Here is a 25184-nt window from a genome sequence, read left to right on the forward strand (position 1 = left end):
TCCCACTGAAATCAGCAATGTGATAACAATGGAATTAATTTGGTCTATTTGCAATTCCAAATAGATTTAAGCACACTGGTGTTTGCAAGCTGGGTACCAAACTCCATTGAACTCAGCCAGAGAACAATTGAATCAGCTGTTGTAAAGATGTTGTTTCCTTTGACAGCACCTTGGCAACAAACCATAAGCCTTTTTCTCCAAATTACAAATATTTCCAGTGATACTTCTCATGACTGTGTATTACAGACACTGGCAAATAATTCATTTTATCTGCCCTTATCCAGCTGTCTCTGCAAGAGAACTAACCTTGTCTTCACAAACTAGCAACTCACCGATCCTACATAGGAGAGTGTTGTGTTTAAAAAAAAAAAAAAAAAAAAAAAAAGCCAGCACACACAAATATGTTGATTTCTAAATGTTACCAAGGCTTTCTCCAAAACCTGGAAAAGTGAAACCTAGATGATCTTCAGCAAAGATCTGCTGCCCTCTGGTAAAAAATGCGCTGAAATAACAGTAATTCTCCATTACCGTGACAGCACTGTCCAAAAATTCACAGGTGGAGCAGTAGCTGAGGATGTATGTATGCTGGCCTTGTTGGGAAGAAATGAGGTTAATAAATCCATTCATTTGCTTTCTAAAAGAGCAAATTAAATTTCTAGTTCCTTTTGCCACTGTAGTGTTCTGAATAAGACTGGTGCAAAAGACCTTTTATTCCAGTGCCCAAGTAAGCACTGCAGGATTTTTTTCCTGGAAAGAGCAAAAAAACCCCAACTACAGAAATCCACAGCTCCGATATTATGGTGAGCTTCCCAACGGCCCTATTCTGCCCCAGCGGATACCAAGAACCGCTACGCACTCTATTTTATATGGCTTTGCGCTATGGAAGTACTGCACTAGAAGCTCGCAGAATTTTTCCAGAGCAACATCTCCAAAACGCATCTACGTCTGGTATAATAAAACAAATTTTACATAACAAACTCATCTCGCATTATGAACTTTTTCTCTATTATAAGTCACTTTAAACCTACGTCACCCTCCTCTCCCCTTCCGTCCCCTTCCCGCTCGGGTCGCGGCGCTCTGCCGGCACAAGATGGCGCCGGACGTGAGGGACCAGCGGGGGCGGGGCGAGCTGCTCAGCCGCCGCTCCGCGCGCTGCCCGCCGCGCAGGCGCAGTGCCGCGTCCTCTGCCCGCCGGTGGTGGTGCCGGCGGCAGGGGGCGCTGCGGGCGGCGGTGCCATGCTCGCGGGGCCGGGCCTGGGCCGCAGCGCGGGGCGGCCGGAGCGGGCGGCACCGAGGCCTGGCGGGGCGGCCGGTGGGTGCCTGGCGGGATGTTCCGCAAGGCGCGGAGGGTGAATGTGCGGAAGCGGAACGACTCGGAGGAGGAGGATGAGGAGCGCGACGAGGAGCCGCCTCAGGAGCCGGCGCCGGCGGCCGGGTCGGCGGGGGAAGGGCCCAGCGAGGCCTCCGTGCCGCTGGCGTCGGGCGCTGGACTCCTACCGCTGCCCGCCGGCTGCGTGCCCCTCGCCCTGCCCGGCAGCCCCGCGGCCTTCGCCTGCGCCGCGAGCTACGGAGCGGCTCTCGGCTTGGGGCTGGGCTTGATGGGAGGCGACCGAGCAAGCCTGGGGGCTCTGCCGGCGCCCGCTGTGCTGCGCCCCCCACCACCACCGCCGCAGCCCCAGCCCCAGCAGGGCAATGGGCTGCCGGTGACCGGGCGCCCCAAGGAGAAGAAGCGGTCGCGGGAGAACAAAGAGGTGCCGAGGGCCAGCCTGCTCAGCTTCCAGGACGAGGAGGAGGGTGAGGCGGCTGGTTGCCTGGCTTTTGGGTCACTTCTTGCCGGAGTGGAAGGGACCCGGAGCTGCTCAGACTGCGCTGGGCCTCCCCCGGCCTTCCAAGAGGACCGGGATCCATATTTATTTTTTAGGGCATTCCCCGTGTGGCCTGGGATGATGTGGGATCACATAAGAGGGGGCGGGCCCTGAGGGCACGGGACGGGGGGGCCAGGGATGCCCGGGCGGGGAGCGCCCGGCGGACCCGCGCCTTCCCCGGCCCGACATGGCTCCTGCGGGGCCAGCGTGCTTCCCGAGGGCTTGGTGGCGGTGTCGGGGTTCAAATTGCCTCTGCTTCTGTGTTGCTGGTGCGTCACTTGTGCTGCGTTCACTGCACCCGGGTGACCCGCAGGTTTGTGCGGGAGTCAGTGCAGCCAGTAGTCTCCACCTGGAGCCATCAGTGTTAGCTGAGGAGCATCTGCCCCGTGGTTTTGTGTCGAGGTTGTTTTAATCTGAATGTGGCTGGTGTTCATGGGTCTCCTCGGACTCACTGTCTGTTGTCCGAACAGTTCGTATAGTGTTGAGTCGTCTTAAAAGAAATGCTCATGAAATCACTGAAACTTGGTTTTTAAGACTCATGATTTGAAATCTTGATGGAAGTACTGAAGGCATAGAATTAGACTTTCACTATAGACTGTGACAGAACCCTACAATGTTTGTTAATGGCATTTGTGAAGTTCCAGGTACAAAATTTAGAGATTTGATAAATAAGTATGCTTGACAGATCTGATGTAATGTTATCCAATTTCTCTTTTAAAGAAACAGAAGAAGTTTTCAAAGTGAAGAAATCAAGTTACAGCAAAAAGATTGTAAAACAGTTGAAGAAAGAATACAAAGAAGATCTTGAAAAATCAAAAGTTAGAACAGAGGCCAATTCTCCAACAGATGGTAATTGCAAAACTAATAATAATAGTAACTTCTGTAGTGGAAAAGATAAAGTACTGTAATTTAATTTCTTGTTTTCAAAATTAAATTACAGTAAATCAAATACAAGACTAACAATGGGCTGCTGGTGGCCAGGCGCCCCAAGTTAGTCTTGTAGAGAATTTCACATTTAGAGCTGAAGTAAAGCACAAATGAAGTGTGTTACTTGAGCCTCAGGAATGTTATTCTGCGTTGGAGAGAGTTCTTTGGTTCTCATGTGGAAATTAACGTAAAAGGATGGAACTTCCCAGCTCTGTTAGGTGGTTGTCAGTAGACATCAGTATTCTGATTGGCAGCTATGTTTATGACAGATGAATTGCTTATTGAATTAGGAAGGAGTTCCATTCATTTGCAAACATACGTGGTGCTTGTCTGACAAGATGTGTCCTTGTAATGAATTTTCTTTGAAAAGGAAGATTTTTGGGGTGAGCAGAGTGGTGGTCTTTGTTATTTAGTTAATTGTTAAACAGCTGCCTGTTTCAGGACTTGGACCTTCAAGTAGACTTGATTAGGATGATAGACTCAAAGTGTTGGAGCAAAAGGATCTGTTAACAATGTACAGTCCTTGAGAGCTTGAAATAGAGCCTGGGACTTCAGTTTCATTGTACTATTGGTTTTTGGGAAGCTCATTGGTAAAGTGTAGTGCTTCCTCTTCCACTTAAGTTTTTACATAGATTATGTAATGCTATGAGCGTGAGCTGGGAGGCTCATTATCTAAAGGTTGCAATGATTGAGAGAAGCACATGGGGGTTGAACATGGTCCCATGCAGGAAATACCCTTTTTAAATTTAATAAAATTATTTTAGAAGGTTTTGTCTGCATTTAGAAAACCCACATATTCTTTCTTGTTAAAGTCCTTAAATTGCTTATGCAGTGGTGTGGGGCATGAGCAAAACCAGAAATTATAATTACTGTGGCTAGTGTTCAGGTCATCTGTGAAAACCTGGATACTTGCTTCTGTCACAGTGATCCATAAAACATTACATTTTGCACATGTCTATGTGGGCCATGTTTGTTTTATTTCTATTTGTTTCGCTCTCCCTAATTCATGTGACTATAGTTCAAAGACTTCAGGGCTGCTACTGAGAGAGTAGGCTGGATTCTCTAAACAAGTGCTTGAGTCTGAAACCTCAGATATGTATGTGCAGCTTGGTTTGGGTAGCTGGGTTTAGCATGCATGTTTTTACACATTATTTATACTTGCTGCCTGTATCTGTATGTTACCCACCTAATGTAGGGTGTAGCCCAAGAGGAAAATAAAGGGTTATTTTGAAATCAATTGGTTCTTGTGGAAAGACTTGATGTAACACAGGCAGTGCTTTCTCATTGAAAGAGACTTTGATAAGGTTGCACAAAGTTGAGTTCCCCCACTTTCTTAATACTTGACAATATGGAGAATGTTAAGTGATTGGTGGGGCCTGCCTTGTCACATTTTATTTTGAGAGGATGTCAGTGATTTAATCACAATTAAGAAAGTGTGTTTTCCTAGATCTCAAACAATAAAATTATTATTTAACATTTTCATTTGATTTTCACTTTTGGTTCTTATATCTTTAAAAAATACTTCTGGGTGATTTTATAAATGGAATAAAATGTGGACTTTGCTCTCTTATCAGTTGAAGCACCACCAGAAAAGATAGGACAGAATAAGGATATAGGCCAAGAAGATGGGACTGCAAACAGTGAGCATGGTGAAGAAGAAATGGAAGTTGAAAGTGAGAAGGAAGAAGAAAAACCAAAAGCTGGTGGTGCTTTTTCAAGTGCTTTGTCATCACTGAATGTTCTCCGCCCAGGTTGGTTTTTGTAATATGTCTGATAAGTTACCAAGTTATTTAGCCAATGTTTATAGCAGACTAATGTGTGTGAGAGATCAGGAAATAGTTTCCAACAACTTAGCATCTGAGAGTTCAAGCAGCTGCTATTTTCTAAAAGTGTTCAGTTTTACATGTCTTATGGGAGAAAATGTATTGCTACAGAATGCTTCATCCTGATGTCAGAAGCAGGAATTCATCTTTCAGGTAGATGACAAACTGCAAGAAAATCTAGAATTGGAATTGGTGACTTCACATGAGATTAACTGCTTTCAGTTAAAATTTCTTCTTTGATTAAAATGTTTCAGTTATGGGTCTGCAACATATCTGAAATGTTTCCCTATCCTGTTTTGTATACTGAGGTTTGAGTCAGGCCCTGAGACCAAACAAACCTCTCTCAGAAAATATTTTTGAAACTAGTTTGCTGATTATGGTAGTTTGCTCCCTAAATACCAGCTGGGTGTCCTGGGTCCACACGTTGATTTATATGATTTATGTAAGTTGCATTAAGTTTTGTGCTGTAGATTTTAGAGTTTTCTGATTAGATCTGATGCTTTTCATGTTTTCCCTTGATTATACAATTTTCTGTATTTGACTGTGTCTGATTTGGTCTCCTCTTAATCTCTGGCCGATGACTGTTGAAATGGTTGATGCTTTTTATTTCCCTAAAATAAGAAGAGCTGGGAGCAGTATTGGGATAGGAAATTACACAGTCATGCACCTCATTTTCTTCCTCCCTTTGCAATAGTCAGCTCCTGTAAAGGGCTTCCTCTTTGGGAATATTTTACATAGGAGCATTAGGCTTCTGTGTTGACATGAGCTGCTAGAAGCAGAGCAGACTTTCTGTGATGATCCTAACTTTGAGGGTTTCTGGTCAGAAAGTTGACATGTTTAGCACCTAAGATGCTTGCAGATGTTTTCTGTGAGTATGGATTTGCTTTTTTTTCTGTGTGCAGAGATATTTTTATACAGTGACAGAGAAGAGCAGTAAGAAATTGTAACACCTGTTCTCTGGCAGAGTTGTTTAACCATGCACACATCTGTCTCTAGGAGAAATTCCAGATGCTGCTTTTATTCATGCCGCTAGGAAAAAGCGTCAAATGGCTCGTGAACTTGGAGACTTTACCCCCGTTGACAGTGAACCAGGTAAAGGCCGCCTTGTTCGAGAAGATGAAAATGATGCCAGTGATGATGAAGATGATGACGAGAAGAGGAGGATAGTTTTTACAGTGAAGGAAAAATCCCAAAGGCAAAAGATTGCTGAGGAAATAGGTAAACCCTTTTTTGGAAGGTCAGCTGATAAATGTTTACACTGTTTTCACTGCAAGTGCTCCCATTCAGCATTTTTAAACATCATGTTTTTTAAACAATCTGGAGTTGTGTAACATTTCTGAGGGAAAGTACTACATAATGGAATATGCTTGTAAAATTTTGAGGACAAAACTATGTTCCTGTGCACACTGCTGACTGTGGTAGAAACTTACACTAAGGATCAATTCTTGTTTCTCCTGTACTCTGTTTTTAGGAAGTATATAATTATGAAAAGAAAAACATTTGATATAGAATTCTTCTTGCTGGTCAGCAGGTAAAATAACCTTTTGGAAAAGGAGTTAGACATTAGAGGATTTTACCAGCAGTGAATTGTAAATTCTCCCATTGGATCTTTCAAGTAGAGCCCCTGTGCTAATAATTCACAGGCCACTGTCCTTTATTCTTCATGAGGAGGAAAGGAGGATGCTCTGAGATGTTCTCACTGAGGCATGGTTTCAGGTTTTTGAATTTGTGGTCCTTGGAATTATGAATACATTATCTTCTTTTTCTTACTTGTATGAAGGTATTGAGGGAAGTGATGATGAAGCACTAGTGGCAGGGGAGCAGGATGAAGAACTCAGTAGATGGGAGCAAGAGCAGATACGAAAAGGAATCAACATACCCCAGGCATGTATATAATTGTGCACTCTTTTTTGATTTGTATTAGCAAGTATTGGCTAAATCCTTTACAAAGTTGAGTAGTTTACAGATGGTTGTTTGCTTTGAGAAATTAAGTCTGTAAATTCTGATGCTCTTTAAAGAGAAATAGTATAAGTATTTAGAGTGGTAATGATACTAAGAATTTGTTCATTTACCTTCTTGAGGGCAATTGTTTCTTCTATCTTAGATATTGGATGCTTAAATCCAGTTGATAATTACACTTTGTAACTGTATCTACTTACATTTTTCACTTTGATTTGAAATGTGTAAAAAAGTAAGTTTCCCCTTTCTTTAAAGCCTAATATAGTACAATTACATTTCCTCTGCCACTAGGTTCAACCAAGTCAGCCTGCAGAAGTGAATAATGTGTACTACCAGAACACTTACCAGACACTGTCTTATGGTTCATCGTATGGCATTCCATACACCTATGCTGCCTATGGATCATCGGAAACCAAGTCTCAAAAAACAGATAATACAGTTCCTTTCAAAACTCCCAGTAATGAGATGACTCCTGTTACTATTGATTTGGTAAAGAAACAGCTTAAAGACAGGTAGGACAGACCATCTTTTTAGACTTAAAGACCTGTCCCCTAGGTTTCTGTTCCTCAGGTGTCTTTTAGTCTCGGTGAGCAAACACAGAGTTTCATCGCTGGAAATTGACTGGTACATCCATTAAAAAAAAAAAAAAAAAAAAAAAAAAGGCAAACAAAAAAGCTCAAAGTGAAGATGACATTGACACTTTGTTCGAAAATCTCCTTGGATTGCTTCTCTGGAAGTGAAACTTTAAATATGAGGCCATTGATCTTGTTGAAGAGAGGTCTGAGTTCCGTCTTCTGGACACTGCACAGTCTTATAGTGAAGATTATAGTGAAGAAATGAAAGGCCAGTGAGGTGTTTAGCTTATCAAGTTGCATTCCTTTAAACTGTGAATCGGGTTTTCCCTTCAGTAGATAAAGAATTTAATTTTTAGTGTATACAGGGATTTTTTGGCTTAAACACTGTAATCTGCTTGTCAGGTACACAGAAGGTATGGAATGAGCAACACAATTGCAATGAGAAATCATATGTAATGAACAGCTTGCAGTTTGCATATCTTCGACGTTGGTTTGTATGCCCCTTGTAGTGTTGCAGCATTTGACAGTGAATCAAGTTAGTAGAGGAAAAAGAATGCTTTGTATAAGCTGTAGTCCCTGTCCACCCCCAACCTGTTCTGCCAGCTTTTCATTAGGGACCGCCTTGCACTATTCTGTGTGCTATCAGCTCCTGTAGAAATTTGTAGGAGTGGCCAGTGCGATGCACTACAACATAGTCCAGCAAATGGGTGTTGATCATTAGCCTTGCTGTTCATGAAGAGAGGGGAGAAGGTGGCAAATCAAAGGTCAAGAATTTCTTTGCAAAATTTCCCATATATAGGCTCAGTACTTGCACTGTACTGTCTGTTTGATGTCTCAATAGTCTGAAATAGACAGACTTTTGGATGTAAATTTACTATTTATCCATTGCCCTTCAGGTTGGACTCTATGAAAGAAATGCACAAAGCTAATCGGCAGCAATATGAGAAACATCAGCAAAGCCAAGAGGACTCTACCAAGGCAATTGAAAGATTAGAAGGGTCTTCTGGGGGTATTGGTGAACGGTATAAGTTTTTGCAAGAAATGCGAGGGTATGTCCAAGACTTGCTTGAGTGTTTCAGTGAAAAGGTAAGGATGCAAAAACATTCATCTCTTTACAAAAAAAAAAAAAAAAAAAAAAAGAAAAGGTCTCTTATTACATGCCAAACAGCACACCTCCCTCTGTTTGTTTTTGAAAAAAGTCCTTTGAGAGCATATTCTTCAAAAGGTTTGGTTATTTGAGGGTTGAAAAGAACTTTCTGTCATACTAAGCTCGTTATCAGAAACCTCTCCTCCCAGACCACTGATACTCCTTTTTACTTGTGTTGGACATCACGTTAGCAAAAATAAGGGCTGAATTTACATTACTGCTTTCTGGAGTGCTTGATGTACACAATAACAGAGGCTTGTATTTTCTGTGTTATTATAAACTTCCTCCTGCCAGATGTTTCTTGGTATTGCTTTGGAGTCTGAAGGAGAGAAGTTTTAAAACTAGCATAGCTGTTCAAAGACACCCACACTTAAAAATATATTTCTTTCATGTAGTGTGACACTTTAATGCATCTCTAAGTCAAAAACTTAGTCTTTTTTCCTATGTTATGCATTGTGCTTTGATTACTTACTTTGTTGTAAATACAATAGGAAAATATAGACATAGATACATATATACACACACATATTAAGCATACACAGAAGCTGTAGAATTCAGTTAGCAGTATATTGGCTATTTCTTCATTGTCTTCTGACTTGAATACAGTAGTAGTATATTAATTTCTTAATATCTTGTCAGAATAATTGAGTAGTTCTAAGCTACTGCTTGCCTAGCCTGTTAGGTGTAGGAGAGGAATGGAGAAGCATTTTGGGTGCTGATGGGTTAGATATTAATTGTCCTCTGTTAGTGGAACTGGGAGAGTCTGGTCTTGTAAAAGAAAAGAGTACCTACATCATGAGGAAACCCAGGAAATGTGGGACAGTTAATTCACTTAGCTGATTGATTAGTATAACTAATCAGTATAATTAGTGTAATTAGTTGCAATTGATTGTTCACTTAAGAAGCCATATTCCTGAGTCTGTATTAGCATTAGCTGTTGAAGATCAATAAAGATACTTTGGTAAGCAGCGCTGGCAGTGCTGGTTATCCAGATGGCTGATTTCCCATTAAAGATAAGGTTTTACATTTTTACTCTGAGGTAAATTTGTATTTCAGAAATCAAGTTAAATATCTGTGTCTCTATCCAGTGTTTCTTTCTAAAGACCTTTGGTTAAATTACTTTTGTGATGACTATAAACCACATCTGGAGGTTCTCCTTGATAGCATTAGCTGTCTTGTTCAAATATTTTTAAGATGTGACTTTTATAATCTCAGGCTTCTTAGAGGCATTCACAGAGTTTTGCTGGTTTCAGGTGGAGGCTGCTGCTGTACATGTATGTAAAGTGAGTTGCAAAAGCAGCAGGTTATGGGGTCAGTCTAACAGGAGCATTTCATTTATTTTGATATTGTTTGCTAGATAATGTGGTGTGTAATTCAGTGCTTTCAGCATGACAAAACTACCAGCAAATTCTGGACCAGTAGCCCACAGGACACTGAAAAGTTTTCTAAAAAGGAGGTGTTGGAAGGGAACAAAGTCAAGTAATAGCATCAGTATCAAGTTTTTACTTCAATTAAATGTAGTAGGACGGTAAATAGTTCTAAACTTTTGAGTGTAGAGATAAATTACCTTCAGCTTTTTTGTAGAACATGTGGCCCTGATTGCTTCTATTTAGGTGTTATTATTATTTACAATAATGTGTGTAGTTATTATAATATACATGAGAATAGGTATGTGTGTAATAATAATACTGTATGTGTATATACATATATATGTACATACATATACAAAAACGTATATTTAAATACGATATTTTGAAGAGATTCTGAATGTTAGGATTACTTTGCCCAGTCTTAAGGCTCAGCAGAGTATGAGAAGACAGCTATTACACAGATTTTAGAGACAAGCACTAGAAAGGTCAAATCCTGTGTACCTTTTTTTCCCCCATAAATAAGAAAAACAGAGTGGAAGATGGTTGCATTACTTTCTTCAGAAGTAATTACTGTAAAAATGATGCTTTCTGAGAAGGCTGGCGAGTCACTATGGCATTTTTACATTTTGAATGTAGGAACGTACAGTGGATACAGAAAGATTGAATTGTTCTGGGTGTACATTTGACAGCACAAGTAGATGAACTGTTACTTTACCTGCAAAAGTGAATTACCAAAACACTCTCTGTTTATCTGAATTATCAGTGTGATCTAAATATTTAGAGACCTTTCTGCTTTTCCTCTTCCACTGTTTACAAGGAAAGCAAATAAAAAATCCCCTTGAAAACACTGACTTTATGGTACAGACTAAACAAAACAGGGAATGAGGGCTATAACTTTATAGTAGTCAGTGAAATTGTCAGCCACTCATTAGCCACAGTATTGTTTAGAGAAGAATAAGGGCTTCTAAGTCTCTTGTATTCTGAATGGGAAATATTTTGAGTGAATATATATATATAAATACATCACTAGGTTTCTTTTCTAATCCTGAGAAAATTACAGAAAGAACCACTAGGGATGCGTTGAAAATTTTCTTTTAACTTTTCAATCTTAGAATTTCCTCTCTATGCTTAAGAAGCTGTATTTCCTATGGTAAACTGCAGTAAAGCTAGTATTTTTTAACTATTATTTCTGTTTTCAAAAATTAAATTCCAAATATGAATTTCCAGCTCTTGGAAGATTATTTTCTCCTTGTCTTTCTCTCTACTCTTTCTCCAAAAGAAAGGTATTTTGAGTTGGTGCAGAGCTGCTTTCATTTTAATCCCTGGAGCCCTGTTTATCCCACAGAGCTAAAACCTTTTTCTTCTGTGATGTGTATGTCAGTCTCAGTGAGCTGAAATGACCCTGTAGCTGTGAACTCAGAATTTTACATTTTACTGAAGGAGGTTCTTTAATAGTTGCTGAGTCACTTTCTAAAATACCTCAGGAAAAAAAAATCTGATTTTATCTTTTGTTTTGAAAAAAAACATAATCCTGGATGATAGGCAGCAATGAAATATAAAAGGCTGGAAGACTGGAGTAAGCATACGTCTCAGAGGTAAGGAGGACATGGCTGAAGTGTTCATACCAAAAGGACCTTTTTTTCAAAGGAAATGAGAGGGGAAAAAAAAAAAGAGCAATCAACCTGATATTTAATGTCAGGAAATTCCTGGCTGTCATAATATCATCTGTTTTCATTAGAGATGCTACCAAAATAGATCATTAAAGAAAAAAAAATGTGACAGGTCTGACATGACCTACCTGATTAATTCAAGGTTATACTTAATGCATAACTTACACAAATTGTACTATTTTAATTTTACTGATAAGCTGGAGGAGTATTTGATTGATTTGAATTACCTGTTGGCATAACACCCTTATGTAGGATTTTATTGCATTTCTGTAATAATATTTCAGCATATGTTATTAAGAGTTAGCTCTTAATAGCTGCTGGCTTCAGTAGGTTGGATTGGTGGATGTTTTTTTCACTGCTTTACGTCAGATTATTTTCTCACTGAAATGTAAAATTCTTGTTTAGAGATAGAGAGGAAACAATTGACATCTGATTATTGCAGACCTTGACATAACACGTAACACACTTGGTAGGGAAAGCAAGAATACTGGAGAGAATATTTCACACTCTAAATAGGATGTCTGGCTGTGTAGACTCATTCAAGCCGTGGAAGTTGCTTTCAGAATGCTTTTGTTCTGATTGAAAACTGCCAATGTTAAATGTATGCACTTTCCACACTTGGAACTATTTCCTGGTACAAATCATGCAGAGGAGTGAAAGGCAGGACTTTGTGCTGCTGGGAGCGCAGTGCCAGCGTTGTGCTCCGGAATAGACTGGGACCCCAGAAGCTGAGCAGCTCAGGATCCGGGTATTACGTGGTGTGTTGTATTTTTACAGGTGCCTCTGATTAACGAACTTGAGTCTGCAATGCACCAGCTGTACAAACAGCGAGCTTCCCGCCTTGTCCAAAGACGACAAGATGATATTAAAGATGAATCTTCGGAGTTTTCAAGCCATTCAAGTCAGTCCATCTTGAAGGTTTTTATTATTCATTAAACAACCTTGTTTACTTAGTATGACTTAATTGAAATGTAAATGTTTAATGTATGACTGTCTTATTAAAGTTTTTTCTTACTCTTGAGATGAGTAGAAGCAAGTTTAGATGAAAGTTCTCTAATCTGTTTTGTTTTAAACTCAAAACCACTGTAACTCTGACTTCATCTCTCCTTTCTGTTTTTCTTAACTGTATTTTCTCCTTTCTAGCAATAAAAATGTGTGCATGGTGGCTGTGAGAGTAGTGGTAGCATGTGATGCCCCCATTTTCTTAAATCAGGACTTCTAAAAAATTTATTTTAACCTTCCTAAATCTATAAATGTCATTTAACATGCACAATTAACTGTATAAAGCCACGAAGTGCTGGGCTAGACTTCTATCTAATGTTCTGTTTTGCAGTCAGTATAAGTGTTTGGTTTCAGACACTTAACTGGTAAATTAAAGAACTGGAAGACTAATCAGACTAATACAGTGACCCTGTATGAAACATCCAATTTAACAGCTTAAGAATAGCCAGTTAAAATGCCTGCTTCATGTGAGTTTGTGGTGGGGGATTCTCACTAAGGAGGTTTCTTATGGTGATTATTCTTCAGTATGTAAAACTCTACAAAAGCGTAAATGTTAATTTGGATGGAAATACATGTTTCTTTGGAGGAGGTTTGATTCAGTTTAATAAATCAATGGATGAAATATCCTATTAATAGGAGTCCTCTTTATGCTTCAGAGAGCTTCCCATTTTTAAAAATGGCATTCTGTCCTGTTTCTGATGTAAAATTCTATAATCAATGCCATTTCCCTGTTCTGCCACAGTTGTCAGAGATGAAATCTTGTTAATAACCATTAGCTAGAACTCACGGAAGATGATGAAATGTTAGGGTGTCAGAGTTGGTCATTCCTTTATAGAGTGGTTAGCATACATATTCTTTTTAGGACTATTATCTGGAGTTCCAGGCATCACATGGCCTTGCAGTTTTATCATGAAAATGCTGTTTTGAGAACTAGAAACTGATTTCCTAAAAGAAGCTTAGAATGGATTTTTTATACTGATGTTTAATAATAGGATGGGAATAGTTCTCATTGCTGAGGTTGGGTTTTACAGAGAAATCTTATTTAGTATCTGGAAGTTTAGACAAGGCTCTTAATAGTTCAGATATTGAATTGGAATATTGACATAGATTGGCATTAATACTTTAAATGATGAATTTGTAAATAGATTTTGTCAAAACGTGTAAATTTATTCCTGAAGTTTGGATAGGCTGTTGCTTAAATGTTAATGTTTATACTTTAATGGGTGGACTTGAGCAGTGGTACATTCAGTCTACTGTTTAAAATTTAGCAGGAAAGGAGGATCTGGAAACACTCCTGCCTGCTATCTGCTGTTCTAGCTATGTTGTTTTCTATAGCCAGGAACATAAATAAGCAGAGCTTGAAAAAAGGAAGGAAGATGGTTTATCTTTCTGTAGATTTTGATGTGTTTTAAACTTTAGGCAATCTGAAACATATGATCTTAGAAACAACGTGACTAGAACTCTGAAATAACATATATTCTTGCCGCAGTCACTCTTGTCTGCTTTTTTTTTTCTGCTAGTTTTCTTCTTAAAAACTATGTGGTGAATGTGTTTATGTAAGGAGCAATTTTTCTTGGACATTTCATTTAAGCTTTTTCTGTTAAAACTGTTGACTTCTGTGTAGTTCGGCACTGTTGTGAGAGAGATAAGAGTGAGGTACAGTGAAAACTATTTGGCATTTAAGTGGAAATTTTTCCAAATCCACTGCTTTCTGTTTTAACCTCTACATGTTGTGAATTCAGGCTTCTGGGGGGCATTGTGTTTTTTTTTTCTTTTTTAATACCTTTAACTTTCTATTTCAAATTACATTTAGTTTAAAAGTGGGTAAAGGGCTCTTGTGAAACTGCCTACAGTACATTTATAGAATCATAAATAAGCATTTTAATTTTCATTGGTGTAATTTTACAGATAAAGCACTGATGGCTCCGAATCTTGATTCTTTTGGGCGAGACAGAGTGATCTATCAAGAGCAAGTCAAGCGTCGGACTGCAGAAAGAGAGGCTAGAAGGTAGAGAATGAGATTTCTTTTCTCCTTTAGGAGTCTTTGTCTTCTTGCATGATAAAACTGTCCTGTGTGACTTACTAACATGAGTGGCAATGGAAAGGAAGAAGCAAACATACCCCTTCAGCTGGTATGCTGGGCAGGGGTATTCTTATATATCCCAGTTTATCGTGCACATGTACAAATTGTTCCATGATACTGACTAAAAGAATCACTAAAAGAAAGCACAGTAAATACATTCCATATCTGTATGGTCTCTGCTGATTTCGTTTCTTTTCACTGTTTGAGGCAGCAGTGTAGTGGAATGCTTGAGGTCATAGTAGAAGTGCTTTTCAGCTTGACTTCCCTAGAACTAAAAGGACAAGCCTAAGTGGGCTTAGGTGGGGAAAGCAGCTGGTTTCTCTTGCTTTATTATAGCTGGTTTATATTGCTGCTCCTTTTTCAGAGCTCGCCGCAGACAAGCAAGAGAGCAGACTGGGAAGATGGCAGATCACCTGGAAGGCCTTTCCAGCGATGACGAGGAAACTTCAACAGATATCACAAACTTCAACTTGGAGCGAGGTTAGAAAAGCTAGGCAGGCTTTATCACAGAATCACAGCGTGGTCTGGGTTGGAAGGGACCTTAAATCCCACCCAGTTCCACTCCCCTGCCATGGGCAGGAGCACCTTTCACTAGACCAGGTTGCTCCAAGCCCCATCCAGGCTGGCCTTGGAACACTTTCAGACATGGGGCAGTTGTAGCTTTTCTGGGCAACCTGCTAGGGCCTCACCACTCTCACAGGGGAAGAATTTCTTCCCAGTATCCTGTCTAACCCTGCCCTGTGACAGCGGGAAGCCATTCCCCCTTGTCCTGTCACTCCAGGCCCTTGGAAAGAGTCCCTCTCCATCCTGCAGACTCCCTTTGGGTACTCTAAGGCCACAATTAAGTTACCCTGAAGCCTCTTCTACAGGCTGAACAATCCCAAATCTCTTACATAACAACATACCAAATACTTGACAAGATCCAAACAGAGCCCCGTTTATATACTTCACCATATTTTTGAAGGAATTTAGGAATTTCTGATTCCTGGATCATCAATGTGACCAGAATAGTCTCTATCACCAAGCTGTTGAGATCTTGCAGCTGGCTGAATAACCCATTCTTACTGAGTTTCTTTTTATTTAATTCTAACGTGTTTTTGCTGGCAGGCAGTAAGCTTTTGGACTATCAGTAAGTCTTCCAATCTGTAAGATAGTTTATCATTCATGAAATAAGTATTTGTCTTACTTGGGAAATTTTGAAAACCTCAATGCTTTAGGAGTCTTTTTTTTGGTTCATGGCAAGTACTTAGTGGAGTTGTGGATAAGTTTCTAGAAATGTCATGACAAAAGTTTTGTACAGTCTTGTTGCAGCCTGGCAAAGTTTGCAAGTGATAAAAAACAATGTTGAATGCAAACATTGCAGAAAGATCTTGTGGTACAATTAGCATTTGCTCAGATTAAAAGAGAATCAGGTTAGAAGAAGTGAGAAGGAGGAGGCCAGCAAGGATTGCGTACTTGTTGCATTTGAGGGAGATTGAATGGTTTTGGTCTCTCCAAGTAGAACAATATCAGCTTTTCACAGTGTGATGGCTAGGGACCATGAAATTAAGTGATAGGATAGGTTTAAAATAAAGAGGTAATTTCCCACAGAGAAGGTAATAAATGGCAAAGTCATTGATGTAGGTGGTTGTGAAGACCAGAAGTATGAACATACTAGAAAAGCAGTTAGATGAACTGTCTAGCTGTCAGGTCCTTTGGAAGTGCAGACAATTTCCACACCTTTAGTTGCTAGCTAACTTATTGCAATTTTATGATTGCACTGATTTTCTTCCTGCAGGGAGGGGTCTTGGATAAACAGAACAACTGTTCAGGGTTGTTCAGTGCTGTAATTAACTTTGTTAAATTAAATTATCTAGATTCAATGGGGCTGAATTGCTCTTGGTAACTTGGCAATTTATGTGTGCAAAAGCATTTTGTAGAAGTTTCTTCAGTTTCTGAATAGGCATAGTGTTTGTAAAGCTTTTTTACTATTGTTTGTAGCTCTCATGTTAGTCCAGAAACAGCAGTGGAATAGAGGGGTGCACTTTGGACCTAATAACTTCATATGTAGTGTTTTTTTCTTAATCCCAGTATGAAAAGTGTGGTTATATGACATAATCTCCTGTTCCCTCAGCCCTTTCTCTGCCTGCTGTGTGTACTAGTTGTGTTCATTGTGTAAGGGTTACTGCTGTAACCAAACATTTACAACTGTGGCTGAAGCAAATACAACTGATTAAAATGGAACTAACCCTGAGAAGTAGAAAAGATAAAGGGAAAATAATATATAGAGAAAAAGGAAAAAGGTCTGGACTGCCGAGAATACTGTTACTATAAATACAGAAAGAAAAGAAGGTGCTAGAGCATTGTAGTCACTACCCAGTGCTAACAGGCATGTTCTGGGCATCATTTTAGCACGGTGTCTGCCAGGACCCCCCCTGTCTGAACTGCCAGTTCAGTTGGTTTATATGAGGTGCCCTCCTATATTTGCACTTGGATTATCAAAGATGTAGAATAATCTGGGTTGGAAGGGGCCTGGAGATCAGCTGTTTGAAACACCCATGCAAAGCAAGGCCAGCTTTGAAGTTAGATCCACTCTGAATACAGCCCAGTACCTCACCAATCCTAATTACATTGGTAACTTAAAATCCTTCCATGAAATATTAAAAGTAAGACCTGTGATAAACAAGTCTATGGGAGGGTACTCGTGGTCCTGCTTTTATAGTTCTGTGTGTTAGAGGCAGGAGTTTCTAAAGGTGAGGGGTTTTTTTTTGGTTTTGTTTATGGGAGTTAGCTTATGTCAGTGAGCATCAAAGAATGTCTTGAAAGAGGCATTACAGGGAGTAGGTGATTACCTTCTTGTTCCTTTTCTCTCCTGCTAGATCGTATATTGAAAGAATCCAGCAAAGTTTTCGAAGATGTTTTGGAAAGTTTTTACTCCATTGATTGCATTAAGTCACAGTTTGAAGCTTGGCGCTCCAAGTACTTTGCTTCTTATAAGGATGCTTATATTGGCCTCTGTTTACCAAAGTTGTTTAATCCTTTAATCAGACTTCAGCTGCTTACCTGGACTCCTTTGGAGGTAAGCTTTTCTGCAAGCAGCTTCTGTGTTAACTGCTACATGGTGTTTCTTTCACACTGGAGAAGAGCAAAGTAAATTGCACTTTTGATGTGTGCTTCTCCTAAAGGTGTGTTCTGGGGATGAAGTTTCAAATGGGTGCCTGTCTTGGGTCAAAGTTTTTCTGGGGAGTGTCTGGACTAGTTGATCTGTGATGTTGCCAGCAAAGCAGAGTTAAATTTGGCATTTTGTTAGATCCTTCTCAGGACATGGTGTAGACAGGTGTAGATCAAAAAATCTGCAGCTGCCCATGATAGTGGGCTGGAACTAGGTGATCTTTAAGGTCCCTTCCAACCCAAACCATTGTATGGTCCTGTGAAAATACATTTAGTCTTTAAAATACTTCAGAGGAAATTGTGACTCTAGATAATGCTGTTTCATCAGAAGTGGAACTAAGAAGTTTGTTCTTATGTGGAATTACAACCTGTGCGTTTAGGTTATGTATCTGTCTCTCACCTACACCTCCATACCCTGTAGAATTCTGGGTGGTAATTTCCCAGTCTTTCTCATAGTACTCACTGCCCAGTTATTGTGTAGGGAACCTGGGAAAAGCAGGACAGCACTGTGGCAGCCCAGTATCCCTGGCACACATTTGTTGTCCAGCCTGGATATGTATGCTTTCATGAGGTGCTGCCGGGACAAACAGTTCAGGTAGCTTTTGACTCCCTCTCTGTTCCTCCTTTTTTCAGAAGTGCTTTTTTTTTTCCTTAACCTACCAAGAGAATATCTGCAGAAGGGGTTTTTCTGTCACCTCTCCTTCAAGTGCAGAGGAGGGGGAGGCATGACTTCTCTTCAGAGAAAGTTCAGATTATTAAAATAATTTTATTAATTTGATGTTTGACTTCATTAATCAAACAAGGAAAAATCTAAGAAAGACGTCATCATTAAATTTAAAACATTTTTGTGCATTCTCATTTTGCCCATGCTATTTCTCTGAGTTTTCAGGTTGACAAAACAAAGCTCATGTTAGTTGGAGGCATGATGCAGCCTTGTAAAGTATAACTGCATTCACAACTCTCTGTTACTGATCTTGGTAAGCATTTTGTTGAGGTAGAAAAATCACAAGGTGCTCATGGAAAGGAGTTTTAAATCCAGAAGGCATAATTTTAAAATGCAGCACAATTGAGCTATACTTCCAACTTGCACCATCATCTGTAGGCTTTTGTTTGATTTAGATGTAAGTAGAAATTAAAATCTGTGGGGCAAAAACTGTTAAAAAAATCAGTCTTGCTTCAGCCATTTTCTCTTTTTATTACATCTAGTGGCTGTGCTGGTAGGATGAATTGGTTCATTTGGCAGAGTGTTTTAAAGCTGGTTTTGTGTGTTTATCATACTTGCATACATAATACTTTTTCTATGTCTAGACTTCAAACTTTGTTTAGGAATCTAACCCAAATTCTTTTTTTATTAGGGCAAGTGTCGAGATTTTGAAACAATGTTGTGGTTTGAGTCATTGCTGTTTTATGGCTGTGAGGAGCAGGAGCAGGTGAAAGATGATGCTGATATTTCACTGTTGCCTACCATTGTAGAGAGAGTTGTTCTTCCTAAATTAACAGGTAATTATAGGCTTAAAAATGAGAGGGAGGGAGTTGTGGAGTCTGATGCTTGTTTGTGCTTTCAGATTTTACTGTTTTGTAAATAATTCCTTGGATTTGAGTATATAATACTGTATTTGAGTATATAATACTGTATTTGAGTATATAATACTGTATTTGTATAATAATTACTGTATTTGGGTATTTGTAAAGTGGAGTAATTCTTTAATCTCTTACAGTAATTTCTGAAAATATCTGGGATCCCTTTTCTACCACACAGACATCTAGAATGGTAGCAATTGTACAGAAACTAATAGATGGATATCCCTCAGTGGTGAATGCAGAAAACAAAAATACACAAGTAAGTTGTTGGATTTTTTTTCTTAAATGTGTTGCATAAGTTAAGGAAGTTGAATACATTTTTAATACCTTATGTTAGGAAGTACAGCAAGAAAAAGAATCTTAAAAATATTTGGTGCTCTGCAGCCTGATTGTGGGGAGTAAAGCATGGTGATAAATTAAAAGAAGAAACTCAATGAAGCCTTCCCAAAATAGATACTAGAGATAAAAAGATACACCAGCTGTACTAAGACTTGCTGGTCTTCAGTTTTGCTGTAAGGGATGGCTACAAATACTTGGGCATTTCTTTTTTAGATCTTTGCAGCCTTCTCAAATGTACTGCCTGGAAATTGGATTGCTTTATTTGCCTTTTGTGAATGAAGGAAGTGGTAATAAGAGTTCAAGTTGTAATTGAAAGTGTCAAATTTCTGCTCTGTTTTATTATTACAGACTTCTTTAAGACTATTTATTTGTGTGCTCAAATATGTGTGTTTGCTTACTGTTAAGGTCACAAGTGTTCTTTGTTGCTTTAAAAATCAGCTTCTGAGTTAAGTTTGACTACTAAGCAGTGCATTGGACATTTAAAAAAAAATTACTTGTTTCAGATGCTTTTAAAGGCCCTGTTGCTAAGAATGAGGAGAACACTAGATGATGATGTATTCATGCCCTTGTATCCAAAAAAGTAAGTTTACTTTCAACTATGGTGTTAGACCTTTCTTAGCAAGTCACTGTGTTCTGTGCATAGTTAAGAGGGGTTTTTCCCAGTGTGGTTCAGTTCCTGGGTACAGGAAATCTTTTGTTATCCCTCTGGGAGCATTTTGCAGAGACAAGAACAATTAAAGGGAATATTTATGGAAATGAACTGTGTCTTGGAAAGAAAAAGTCAGCAAATTCAAGACAGAGATGTGGTCTTGGTTGATCATTAAAGAAATGTCTTACTTTCCAGCATCTTAGAAAACAAGAACTCTGGTCCATATTTGTTTTTCCAACGTCAGTTTTGGTCCTCTGTTAAGGTAAGTCAGTAAATATGTCCGGTAAATCTTTGGTCTGAGACAGTGTAGCAATAAAATCCTCCTCAAATTTGTGGAAAATGGTAGATGGAAACTGCTTCAACTTCACTTGCAGAAACTCCAACTCCAGATCTTAGTCTTTGATAATGCACTATGCCCTCTTCATGGTGTGTCCAGTCACTAGTGGTGTTCCCCAGGGCTCACTTTTGGGCCCAGTCCTGTTTTATATCCTTACTGATGATCTATCTGGATGAGGGGATCAAGTGCACTGTCAGTAGATTTGTGGATGACACCAAGTTGGGCAGGAGTGTTGATTTTCTGGAGGGCAGGGAGGTTCTGCAGAGGGACCTGGACTGATGAAGCCAGTTTGATAAGAGTCAGCAAGGTGAACTGCTGGGTCCCTATGCTTTGTCCACAGTAACCCCAGAACTGGTGGCTGGGTGGCTGGAAAGCCAGTGGGCAGGAAAGGCTCTGGGGGTGCAGGTCAACAGCAGCTGAAGGCGAGCCAGGTGTGCCCAGGTGAGCAAGAAGGTCAAGGGCACCTGGCCTGTACCAGCAGAAGGACCACAGCAGTGATTGTCCCTCTGTGCTGGGCACTGCTGAGGCCACACCTCAAATGCTGTGTCCAGCTCTGGGCCTCTCAGTTCAGAGAGGAGATTGAGGGGCTGGAGCATGTCCAGAGATAGGAACAGAGCTGGGAAGGGTCTAGAGGGGAAGTCCTGTGAGGAGCAACTGAGGGAGTTGGGGTTGTTTAGCCTGGAAAAGAGGAGGTGGGGAAGGGGGAGACAGGACAGGGGCACCTTCTCACTGCCTGACAGTGAAGTGTGGTCTGGTGAGGTCTGGCTCTGCTCCCAGGAAGCCAGCCACAGGATGAGAGGAAATGTCCTTAAGCTCTGCCAGGAGAGCTTCAGGATGGACACTGGGAAGAATTTTTTCACAGAAGGGATAATTAACCATGGGGATGGACTGCCTGGCAAGGTGGTGGAGTCACATCCCTGGAGGTGTTTTTCAAGATGGACAAGGCATTCCATATTCTGGTCAAGTTGACAAGCTGGTGTTTGGTCTAAGAGTGGACTTGATCTCAGAGGTCTTTTCCAACCTAATTGGTTTTGTAGTTGAAGAGGTTGTCAAGTAGAAGCACCATTTCAGCTTGAATGTTATGGGGTCACTTAGCTTATTCACCCCAGGTTTTTTATATTCTTGTGCTTGTCAGAATAAAATACACTACTTTTGGGGAATGTGGGAGCTCAAAGCTGTGGCTGTCATAGTTTATTTCCAGTAAAAGACTGTGAAGAAAATTAATTCCCAGCTAAACAGAAAAGTAGAGACTGATACTGATTGAACAACTGCTCTCCATGATCACACAAACAGAACTCTTCTCTGGAATTTTCTGTTCAAATGGCAGCAAGGGAAACTGTATTCTGAATAGGTTTGCAAAACATTTCAGATATTTTAAAATGTTTGATATGTTTAATCAATTCTCTGGTTTCAGTACATTTTGGAATAGTTATTTTCCCTGTGTTGTATTTTTAGTTATTGGGAAACTTTCTCCAGTGGTATGGAATCCTCTCAAACAAAACTCTACAGGAGCTGTCCATAGATGGGTTGCTAAATAGATACATTCTTATGGCTTTTCAAAACTCAGAGTATGGAGAGGACAGCATTAAAAAAGCTCAAAGTGTAAGTAAATTCAAGCAATGTTTAAAGTAATGGATTTAAACTGAAAGGAAAATATAGTTAAAACTTGACATTGTCTGTGAGGTCTTGGCTTTGATGCCTCAAAAGCTGTAGTCAGTGAAAAATTGAATTTGTTTGTTTGTTGGTTGTTTGTTTGTGGTGGTTTTTGTTTTGTTTTGTTTTGGTGTAGTATACCGATTAAAGAAAGAACCTTCTCTGGCTCATGCCTGTAGGTGCATTATACTGTGGGTTTCAGTACTTTACTGCTTGGATTTTGGTGTGGGTTTTTTTGGTAGTTTTCTCATTTTTTCACTCAGTTGGGCCTTATCCCTGCAGTCTTACTAGGCAGACTTCATAAGTTATACATGTTACAGAGCTTTTAAAAATTTTGTTACATTGTGTTTAACTTCCTTTTTCCCATTTTTCATAGGTAATTGCTTGCTTCCCTAAGCAGTGGTTCACTAATCTAACGGGAGACAAGACTATTTCTCAGCTAGAAAACTTCTGTAGATACCTTGTTCACCTGGCTGATACAATTTACAGAAACAGCATTGGTTGCTCTGATGTAGAGAAGAGAAATGCCAGGTAACTTACTTTGAGTTAAAGCACTTGCAGTTCTTGTGATTTGATTTATTTTGCCAATGCATGCAAACATGGGTAACTCTCTCCATCCTGCTGTGTGTCTTTGGCAACTTCTTTGAATTCACACGTCAGAAATGGGTATTTTTAAGATGTCTGAAAATAGGAACTATTGGAAATACTGGAATGCTGATAATATATTTTGCACTACTGCCTAGTGTCCTGGATTCTTAAGGGGGTTTATAAAAAGCAGGGAGAAGCACTTTTTATATGAGCAGATACTGTCAGGACAAGGGGGAGTGGCTCTAAACCTGATGGAGATATTTGTGTTAGATATTGGGAAGGAATTCTTGGCTGTGAAGGTAGTGAGGCCCTGGCACAGGTTTCAAGGGACAAGAAGCTTCTTGTCCCTAGAAATGCTCTGTGCCTGGATGGAGCTCTAAGCAGCCTGGTCTGCTGGAAGGTGTCCCTGTCCATGGCAGGGAGTTGGACTGAGATAGGTACCTTTCAACCCAAAGCATTCTATGATTCTGCCAAATTTTGTAGCTATCATGTTTGGAGTGTTTCACCTTGTGAGCCTGTTGCTGATTCCTGCATGGTGGCTTCTAAATTGCAAACTGTCCTTTGTAAACAGTTAAAAGTTCTGACTATTTACATGACCAGCTAGGTGAACCTGTTTTGCCTGAGATCCGAGAGTAATTTTACTTGAATCCAATTATCAGCTTAATTCAAAGTTTGCATTAGACACATTTACTGCTGGCCAAGTAAGCTGACATGCAGTGGGAGCAGCCACAGCACAGGAATGAGCAGTCTCTAGTCTTGGTACACTCCCGTGTTTCAGTGTAACCGTTTGGGATTTAAGTTTATTAAAGTTCTTGAACTCTCTTGTTTTGCTGGTGTGTTTCTAAGTTTGAAAGAACTTTCTTCACCAGGTGAAATGATAACTTGGTAAAAATTTTTATTGGAAGAGAAACATCCAATTATCCTATTTTCATAGCAGCTTCTAATTTGATTTCTCTATCTTGCTTTTTCCCAGCATTTAACAAATCTGTTGCCATTACCTCATTAAGCAAATATAGTAAATCTGCAACAGGAATATGAAATATATGACTCCATAATGTAGTCTTCTGTTGGAAAATTAATCAATGTCATTGATTGTTCTGTTTCTGTATTGACTTCTCTTGCCTCTTTTTAGGGAGCACATCAAGCAGATCATAAAGCTTCTAGCAAGTATCCGAGCTCTGGATCATGCTGTTACTGTTGCAAATGATCACAACGTAAAAGAGTTCAAGATTCTAATAGAAGGAAAATAGACTTTTCCCACCACTCATTTTGAGCTTTAAAACCATTCCTGATATGTAATTTATGTACATATGTAAAGTTTCTTAAACTGTAAAATATTGATCTTTGTTTTAATACAAAGTGCATTCTTATATACAGCATCCTTAAAAATAAAAATCATTGACTTCATTGAAAACAAAAATGGAATCCCAAGATTGTCATCTTTCCAGAAACCAGATTTTTCCTCAAGTTTCTCAAAATCTTTTTCACAAAAATACTTTGTGCCCATAATCAGTGGTCATCTACTCCTGTTAATTGTTCCATGGTTAACTGGAATGTGTATAATAGATTCTGTGTAATACAATGATGCATATATTTATACCACCATGTTGCTTTCACACTGGATATAGAGATGTTGTACTGTTGCAATAAGCTTTTCATTTGCTAAAAAATACATATTTTGAAAATAAAATGATCGTATTATTGGTCAAAAGGGCTGATAAAACATTCAGATATGTGAAAACTCATGAGTTGAAGAATAGCTGCACATCGAAGTGGATCCTGACCTTTAAAAAGCAGCTGTGCACTCCAAGTGGAGTCACTAAAAAGTGATTTGCATTTAGAGTATGGAGCTCTTACCACTGTTCTTCAAAAGGAAGATCTGGATAAATGGTGAAGTACTTTTTTTTCTTTAATACAGGCAAACACAGAATTTGTGATTATTGTGCATGTGTGGATGGTGGCACTTCCTAAGCTCAAAATACCTTTCATTTTGTAGGACTAATGTTTTAGCTCGGAATTCTGGACCCTCCTTCCTTTGCTAAGTTGCTTAAGTTGTGTCAGGATTGGGGGGAAGGAGGTTGGGTTTGGTTTTTTGTTTGTTTGCTTTGGTTTTTCGGTTTTGCTTTGTAGTGTCATTTGTGGAACCTGTTTTTTCAGGTGAGAGTGGCTGAAGATATGGAGCAAAATGAAGGTATTTTGAAACCTCTGAAGTAGTTATATTGTAAATATTAAAATGTTACACTTCCCACTCTTAGGAAAATTACTCCACAAAGATCAGAGGTTTATGTCCAAAAAGGAGACAGAGGAGTCCTTTTTTGGCTTTATTCAAACAAAGGGAGAGGCCCTGGGGCATTTCCCTGGGGTCCCTCAAATTTTTGGAGGACACAGCCTCCCTTTTATCCTAATTTCCTGGGCACATTTCCCTCTCTCTTTCCCCATTGGCTGAGGTACTTGAGAGGTACAGAC

The 25184-nt window shown here is 39.6% G+C and overlaps 1 protein-coding gene across 1 annotated transcript; it reads left to right on the top strand.

Moving 5' to 3' along the window:
- The first annotated feature begins 1233 nt into the window (after positions 1-1233).
- On the top strand, positions 1234-24138 carry PAXBP1 (PAX3 and PAX7 binding protein 1). The gene is made up of 18 exons (XM_009095496.4): positions 1234-1794; positions 2586-2714; positions 4367-4543; positions 5612-5833; positions 6396-6499; positions 6866-7086; positions 8046-8235; positions 12114-12237; positions 14247-14346; positions 14786-14901; positions 17280-17479; positions 18927-19071; positions 19290-19411; positions 19995-20071; positions 20336-20402; positions 21933-22079; positions 22507-22661; positions 23851-24138. Exons 1-18 carry the CDS (start codon positions 1329-1331, stop codon positions 23966-23968), a joined length of 2880 nt encoding a protein of 959 aa, XP_009093744.3. The 5' UTR covers positions 1234-1328; the 3' UTR covers positions 23969-24138.
- Positions 24139-25184: the final 1046 nt, after the last annotated feature.

This window comes from Serinus canaria, chromosome 1 (assembly GCF_022539315.1).
Source record: "Serinus canaria isolate serCan28SL12 chromosome 1, serCan2020, whole genome shotgun sequence".
In the NCBI taxonomy this organism is placed as follows: Eukaryota; Metazoa; Chordata; class Aves; order Passeriformes; family Fringillidae; genus Serinus; species Serinus canaria.